At 34.9% G+C, this 8,611-nt stretch overlaps 1 protein-coding gene across 1 annotated transcript; it reads right to left on the bottom strand.

Moving 5' to 3' along the window:
- Positions 1-3,839: 3,839 nt before the first annotated feature.
- On the bottom strand, positions 3,840-4,781 carry LOC133791176 (18.5 kDa class I heat shock protein-like). The gene has a single exon (XM_062229096.1). It carries the CDS (start codon positions 4,441-4,443, stop codon positions 3,979-3,981), a length of 465 nt encoding a protein of 154 aa, XP_062085080.1. The 5' UTR covers positions 4,444-4,781; the 3' UTR covers positions 3,840-3,978.
- Between the last annotated feature and the right edge of the window lie 3,830 nt (positions 4,782-8,611).

Here is an 8,611-nt window from a genome sequence, read left to right as displayed (position 1 = left end):
TTTGGGACTGGAAAAGTTTGTTTGTACCATAACTCCCTTTTAATAGGAAATGGATGTTTACAAGGAAATTTATACAAGCTTGATTTGAATGAAGTTTCATCTCCCTCTTCCTCTTCTCTTAATGTTGTTGTTGGTTCTAAACGTGTGAGATGCAATGAAAATTCTTCTATGTTATGGCATAGACGTTTAGGTCACATTTCTAAGCAGAGAATAGAAAGATTGGTAAAGGATGGTGTTTTGCAAAATCTCGATTTTTCTGATTTTGATACTTGTGTTGATTGTATAAAAGGAAAGACATCTTCCAAGACTAGAAAGAGTAAAATTGACAGATGTGTAGATTTACTTGAAATGATTCATTTAGATGTTTGTGGCCCTTTTACTCCTCCTGCTCTGGGTGGTTACAAATATTTCATCACTTTTATTGATGATTTTTCACGATATAGTCATGTTGAGTTAATTCGTGAAAAGTCTGATTCCTTAGAAGCTTTTAAAGTTTTCAAGAATAGGGTGGAACTACAAAAGGATAAGAAGATCAAGTCAGTCCATTCTGATAGAGGTGGTGAGTATTATGGGAGATATGATGAGACTGGTAGAAATCCTGGCCCTTTTGCTAAGTATTTGCAGGATTGCGGTATTGTTGCAACATACACAATGCCTGGGACCCCTGAGCAAAATGGTATTGCTGAAAGAAGAAATCGCACGCTTCTTGACATGGTGCGATGTATGCTTATCCATTCTTCTTTGCCAGATTTTTTGTGGGGTGAGGCTTTAAGGACTGCTGGTTATATTTTGAACCAAGTACCAAGCAAGTCGGTTCCAAAGACTCCGTATGAGTTATGGTCTAATAAGAAACCCATTTTCTGCCATTTTCATGTGTAGGGATGCAAGGCAAAAATAAGGCCTTATAATTCGCAGTCTAAGAAACTTGATCCAAAAACTATTAGTGGTTTTTTTGTTGGTTTTTGTCTTGGATCAAGAGGTTTTAGATTCTATTGCCCTACTCACACTACTAGAGTGATTGAATCAGATAAAGCTTACTACTTTGAAGATGATTTTGGTGAAATTCAAAGGCTAAGAGAGATATTGTTTAGGGAAGAGGGTGTCTTAATCCCTATTCATATTCATGTTGTTTCCGCTGCGCCTATAACTGACCAACCTCAAGTAGAAGCTCATAATGAACCACATGGTGAGGAAGTAGAAGATATTCCACCTATTGGTCCTGAAGAAGTTATTTTAAGAAGATCTCAGAGAATGCGTAGACCTGCAATACCGAATGATTATGTGGTTTATCTTCAAGAATGTGAATATGACATAGGAGATGTGTTAGATCCCGTCACTTATCAAGAAGCAATCACTAGTCCGCAAAGTGATCTATGGATGGAGGCTATGAATGATGAAATGAATTCCATGTCCAAGAATGAAGTATGGGACTTAGTGGAATTGCCTAAAGGATGTAAACCCATTGGTTGCAAATGGGTGTTTAAGACAAAGCGTGATTCAGATGGTCAAGTGGAAAGGTATAAAGCTAGACTTGTGGCAAAAGGTTACAGCCAAAGAGAAGGTGTTGATTATAAAGAAAATTTTTCACCAGTTTCCACTAAAGATTCTTTTAGGATTATCATGGCAATTGTGGCTCATTTTGATTTAGAACTTCATCAAATGGATGTGAAAACTGCTTTCTTGAATGGAGAATTGAATGAGGATGTGTATATGACTCAACCAGATGGTTTTAAGGTGACTGGGAAAGAAAATACGGTGTGTAAGCTTCAAAAGTCTATTTATGGGTTGAAACAAGCTTCAAGACAGTGGTATTTGAAGTTTCACAGAGTTGTCACCACTAGTGGCTTCAAAGAGAATGTTGTTGATCAATGCATATATATGAGGATGAGTGGGAGCAATTACATTTTTCTAGTATTATATGTTGATGACATTCTGCTCGCATCTAATGACACAAATCTTTTGTTTGAAACAAAGAATTTATTGTTTAGTCATTTTGATATGAAGGATCTTGGAGAAGCCTTGTATGTTTTAGGTATATAGATTCTTCGTGACAGGGCTAATGGTGTTCTTAGACTATCCCAAAGAGCATATATTGACCAAGTACTGAAAAGGTTCAATATGCAATCATGTTCTCCTATGAAAGCTCCTATTGTGAAGGGTGATAAGTTTTCTAGAGATCAGTGTCCTCAGAACAATGAAGAAATAACTCATATGAATGTCGTCCCATATGCATCTGTTGTAGGCAGCTTGATGTATGCTCAAGTTTGTACACGCCCTGATATAGCCTTTGTAGTTGGCGTGTTGGGTAGATACTTGAGTGATCCTGGACTGATCCATTGGAAAGCGGCTAAGAAAGTCATGAGGTATCTTCAGGGTACCAAGGATCTTATGTTGACGTATCGACGATCTAACCTTCTTAATGTGGCTGGATTTTGTGATGTCGATCATGCAGGCTGTGTGGATGATAAAAAGTCTACTTCTGGTTACATTTTCATGATGGCTGAAGGAGCTATTTCGTGGAAAAGTGTCAAGCAGACACTTATAGCTACTTCGTCAATGCATGCAGAAGTTATGGCATGTTATGAGGGTACTTGTCATGCAGCTTGGCTGCGAAAATTCATTTCAGCTTTGGGAGTTGTAGACTCCATTTCTAGGCCGCTAAAGATGTATTGTGACAATGCTGCAGTTGTGTCTTTTTCCATTAACACTGGGAGCACTACTCGCTCTAAGCATATGGATATCAAGTTTTATTTTGTTAAAGAATAAGTTGCAGAATCTCTCATTACCATAGAACATATGCCTTCAGCCAACATGTTAGCGGATCCACTAACTAAGGGTTTGCCTATTTGTGTGTTTCAAGAACACGTATCTCATATGGGATTGTTGAGATCTTAGACCCTTTTTTGTGTTAGTGAGAGCTAATTTTATGTTTGATCGTTTGTGATAAACATGTTGGTGTTTTTGTAAGGATTGCTTGTAATTTTACTTTATACATTACATGCACAATGTACGTATTTTGGTCACTATATTTACCATAATGCCTTGGTTGCATTTTGGCTTGGTTAAGTGACAAATCAATGAGATATATTCTGTCTTTCCATCTCTGTTGTTATCTTTTGTGAATGTTGTAAGCCTTGATCGTTAAAATATTTATATCATGTCGATATGATATTTTACGTTATTGTTTCGGCTTTGGGTTGACTGATAGAGATTCATTATATAATGTGATGTTGCTTTGTTTTGTATATACTGTCCAAGTGGGAGAATTGTTGGAAATAAATTATGTGGACTAGTATAAATACATCACTTCATTGTTTAACAACCATATATGTTTGGCCTGGTAATGGTATTATTGGGGACCATAATAGGATGGTGTTATATTTCTAAATATATAGGTGGCCTTCTTGGACACACACTAAAAATCTATGTGACCAGCCCATTGGGTTTACATACACTCTTTTCTTTTGATCAAACACTCAAGGCCCAATAATCATATTAATTCATTACTCTATATTTGGTATATTATATACACGATATATTTTTTAAGGGTAATGAAAGGGTCATCTGTAATACAGAGATAGTATTCAGATGGAGTTCTATCAGAGTGAAGCAGTGTGATGCTCCAAAAGAGACTATCTCAGATTCACCTTCTAATTATTGTTTTTGGCTATTTACAGGATTAAGATGGCATTTTCTCAAACTCTAAGCAGTAATGGTGGATGTATGTATTTACTTACTCATCTCTATTTTGGTATCCCTAGAAAATTAAATGCATGTTGTTAGATGAGGTTGTTTTATGTTGTATTCTCTTAGTTTGCTCATCTATATTTTATCAGAAGTATCACAAGAAAAAGTTGATCACTCTTCCATATCTTTCTTAAATACAATATTAATTTTTAGCACAACAAACACACAAATATACATTTCAAGGCACGCACTTTGCATTATTGTATATGACAACAGAGCAGTTTCTAAGTCTCAACCACAAATCTCAACAGCTTTCACATCAGGTTTCTTGATTTCGTCTTTAGGAACAGTAACAGTCAATACGCCATTCTCTTTAGAAGCCTTCACCTGATCCACCTTCGCGTTCTCCGGCAACCGGAACCGCTGGAAGAACATCCCACTGCTGCGTTCCACCCTGTGCCACGTATCGTTCTTGTCTTCCTTCTCCACATTCCTCTCTCCGCTAATCTGCAGCACTTGACCCTCCTCGACCTCCACCTTCACCTCCTCCTTCTTCAGCCGGGGTACATCGGCATTGAACACGTGAGCCTCTGGAGTTTCTTTCCAGTCAACGCGGGCGTTGACCATGGTGGAAGTCTCCCTCGAGATCTTGGGGACGGAGAGAGGGAAGTCCTTGAAAGGATCCCACACGTCCAGAGAGAACGGGTCGAAGATGTTGCTCCGTCGTCCGCCGAACAAGCTAGGAATCAAAGCCATGATGATCTTTTCTTAGGTTTGATGTTGTGTGAAGAAGATTTGAGTAGCTATGAAGCTTTATCGGATTGGGAGTATTTGTGTAGATAGTTTGAATGTGAATCTAAATTTTTATGGGAATGAATGAGCAGCAGTTGGGGATTTTATAGGTTACTAGAGAAGTGATCTAGTGTTCTCTTGAAAATTCTATGCTAATCGCGATGTGGTGCGGACCCTAGAACACAAGTGTTACTTCTGGTTACTTCTTTCTGGTCACGAACACAAGTATTAAATTAGGTTTTTTTAGCCGAAGTTTCTCTTATTTACACTTTATAATATTTAGGTCCCCAAATTTGATTTTGTATGAATTAGGTCTCAAATCTTTTCAAATCATATTATTTAGATTCCCAAATAATATTTTTATTTCCTTTTTCTTTCAAAATACATAAATAAAATATAAAAAATAGTGAATCAATCTTAAAAAAAATTGAGAAATCTACAAAAATGCACTAAAAGTTAAAAAAAATATGAAAAATACGGTATATTACAAAAATACGGAATTTTTGGATAAAAACACGGAGTGGCAAAAGTGTAAATACGGAGTGCCTTTTAAATCTGAAATAAAAGCGGTAAAATACAATTTTTTGTGATCAACGTTTACAAACTTGTAAATATCTGTTACAAAATTGTAAATATCTTTTACGTGTTTGTAAATAATATTTACAAAAATTAGTTTTAGAATTGTATTATTTTGTACATAAAACTTACGAACAAAATCGTAACTAATTTTTTTATTTTTGTAATAATAGTTTACAAATCTAGTTTCATAACTAGGAAATATATTTTTGTAACTAACATTTACAAAAATAATTTATAGTTAAGAAATCGTAACCAAATAAAAATATTATAATTTTCCATATGTTACAATATTGTACCAAAAAATTACATTAAACATTAAATTTATATTATACAACTTAAAAATATAAATTTAAGATATTCATTATTTATAAAACACTTTATTATATATATATATATTTATATAAAAATACAGTTAGAGAGTAGTGAATTACAATAATTTTATATACAAGTTTTACATTTTTGTAATCAGTTTGCAAAACTAATTTCACAATCAATACGTTTATTTTTTTAACTAACATTTACATAAATATTTATAAATTTATTTAACATGATTGTTACAAAAATTTACAAAATTAATTTTTTAACTTTAAAATATATTTTTACAACAAAACTTAAACTTTGACTAGATTAAGATTTTAGTTTAACATTGAGTGTTGAGATTTGACTAGCTATATTTTCAAAACAATATAATATAATACTACTATTAATATATGTTACAAAAATTTATGAATATATATATATATAATAAAATTGAAAGATCATTTATATTAATTTAAATAAAAATAGGACTGTAAACAAATTAAATATAAAAAGTAATATTAAGGGAGAAAAAAAAAAGTGAAAAATGACATATTAATTAGAAATTTATGTATGATACTAAGATAATAAAATAAAAAAAGTAGAAGATAGTTGATATTATTATTATTAGCACACTAAAAATATGTATGAATTAATTACTGAAGAGAAAAAGACAAAAAAAATAAAACTAAAGTACAGAGAATAGAAAGAAAAGAATAAAATATTATCATATATATATAAATAAATATTCATTTTTCAATTTAAAAGTTGCGTGTCTAAGATTTATAATTGTATAAATATATATATGTAAACATATATATATATAATATTAGTTTGAGGAAATGTGAAGTGATGCATAATTGTGTAGGTGTGTTAGTAAGTAAGCGTGTTAGCTTGAAAATTAATACCGTAAATTTGTAATTATTTTATGTAACCGTATATTTAGATTTTTTTGTTCAAACACCGTGCATTTTGTAATTATTTGGAACACTTAAGGCCCGTTTGGTAAAAATTTTGTTTTTGAATTTTTTAAATACAAAAATGGAAATATTATTTTATTTTTGTTTCTTTATTTTTAAAAAATAAAAATATATTTGGTAACTATTTCTGTTTTTTGTTTTTAAAAACAAAATATGATAAACGCGTTTGATAACTTTTATTTTTATTTTTTGTGTTGACGCCGTTTTTCGTCAAACAGTGAAAGAAGAGCACATAAACAATAACTGATAATGGCAAATTAAAATATGACAATACAAACACATGATTTTTACGTGGTTCAGCAGTTAAATCTGCCTAGTCCACGAGTCTCTGTTATTAAACTCAAGATTATCTCTGAAAATTCTTAAGCATGAATTCTTCAGAGTTTTCTCTCAAGGATCAGAATTTTGGTCTATTACAATGGTGCATGGCCTCTCTATTTATAGAGAAGGCTGCAGAATACTATCCCACATATTCTGGGTAGTTACTCTTTTTGTGAATAAAATAAATGACTTTAAATGCCAATAATCAGATATAAAAAGGAAACGTCCCTTGAAGACCAGGGGACGTATAACTGACCAAATAATATCCCACGATTCTAGGGGATTTTCAGCAATAAATGAGGATTACATCTCGTATTTACAACACTTATAGATATTCAAGGTGGTTATCATGTATCTCTAAGGCTTTAGCTTCCCAGGTTTCTCGTCATCTTTCGAGCTAGAGACATCTCCCGAGGTCACATGGCTTTCGAGATCGGATGTGCGTCGAGCTCGGGACCCCTGATCCGAGGTCATCCCTGAAGATGAATGCGTCTCCGGAGCTACCTTTCGAGATCATAAACACTCCGAGGTCATGATACTCGAAGTCGCCTATGGCCTGCAGGCTCGATATTCAATCCTGGAGCATACTTCAAACCTTATGGGTCCACTCGCTGCGAATCCACCTTTCGAGGTCGTATTTAACATAGCTCGAAATCTGGGTATAACATCTTGCCCCCTCAAAAGTATTTGTTCGAATCCTAAGAGAAGGAAACTTTTGAACTACTTTCTTTGAGAACTGTACCGTCACACTTTTGAAAATGGACACGCGTCAGCCGGGTATTGCTCATTCTTGGTACTTGAGTACCTTGGAAACATGCCCACGATCATCCTTCTGCCACCTTTTCGGCGCCATCTTGTCATTGATCCCCATCTGTCTGATCTAGCAAGGATTTTATTCGACGCCCCGGATTAATCCCCCTTTTTCCATCTATAAATACGAGACCCCACTCTTCATCTTCTTTTTTACCTTCGTTCACCAAAAGCAAGAAAAGAAGAAAAACGAAACCAGAGACCTCTCTATAAAGTTTCTATTATGTGCATGTTTTCTCAGCCAAAGAAACAAAGAAACCCTGGTTTGTTCGAGTTCGTGAGTTCTTATTTGCAACCTCTTCTTCGATCGACAATCTCTCTGCAATCGCCATTATTGTGTAAGTATGCAATCTTTGTTTTCAATTTTGTTAGTTTTTATTCATGTTGTTCTTGCTTTGTCTTTGGAATGTGCTTGTTCATTTTCTTATCATAACACGATAGGAGATTTTGATCTGATAAGCTCTTATGCTTTTTAGACTTCCATACTGGATTTACATCACTGGTTTTTACCCAGTTTTGATGTCTGAGTGAGGTTCCTGTTTTCTGGGTTTTCAAATTTTTAAGAGACGTTTCTTGTACACCAAGCTTTCGGGTAAAAGACATGGGCCTTGACAAATGCACGAAACCCAAGGCTGCCTTTTCTAGTTAACCGCCACTCTTTTTTCCCTTGATTTTCGGGATTTTCAAAAAATTATCCACTCTCCTTCATTTCCCGTGGAACGCACGTCCTGACTCTTTAATAAGGGCCTTAATATGTAGCTTGTTTTGTTCCTAAACCCCGAGCTCGTAACTTCGAGCTCGAAACTCTTGCATGCATGGCCCTCACCATTTTTTCTTTCTCACTAGATGTCACAGAATCTGGAAAGACGGTGGGGGTCATTGCTGGCAATCCCTTACGAGCCAAAATCTCCGAGCCCAGAATCACTGTTCGCCCGGAACCAACGTCGGATAAGAGAATACGAGCTCGTGCGTGAGCAGGAGGATATCCGAGCTCATTATCGCCGTCAGATAGACGAGGTTATCGAAAAGAAGAGAAGAGTTCTTCGGGAGGCCCTCTATCCAGAATCCAATTCGGGGCCCAGGCCGATTCCCCTCGACCCTGCATTGAGGGTTACCATTGCGTATAATCCAGGTGAACTCCCATT

This window comes from Humulus lupulus, chromosome 7 (assembly GCF_963169125.1).
Source record: "Humulus lupulus chromosome 7, drHumLupu1.1, whole genome shotgun sequence".
Taxonomy (NCBI): domain Eukaryota; kingdom Viridiplantae; phylum Streptophyta; class Magnoliopsida; order Rosales; family Cannabaceae; genus Humulus; species Humulus lupulus.
Note: the sequence above shows the minus strand (reverse complement) of the source record. Positions and strands in the feature narration are given on the sequence as shown.

What these genes read in the sequence shown, in the direction of transcription:
- LOC133791176 (XM_062229096.1), bottom strand. Translation starts at nt 4,443, where the DNA reads ATGGCTTTGATTCCTAGCTTGTTCGGCGGACGACGGAGCAACATCTTC.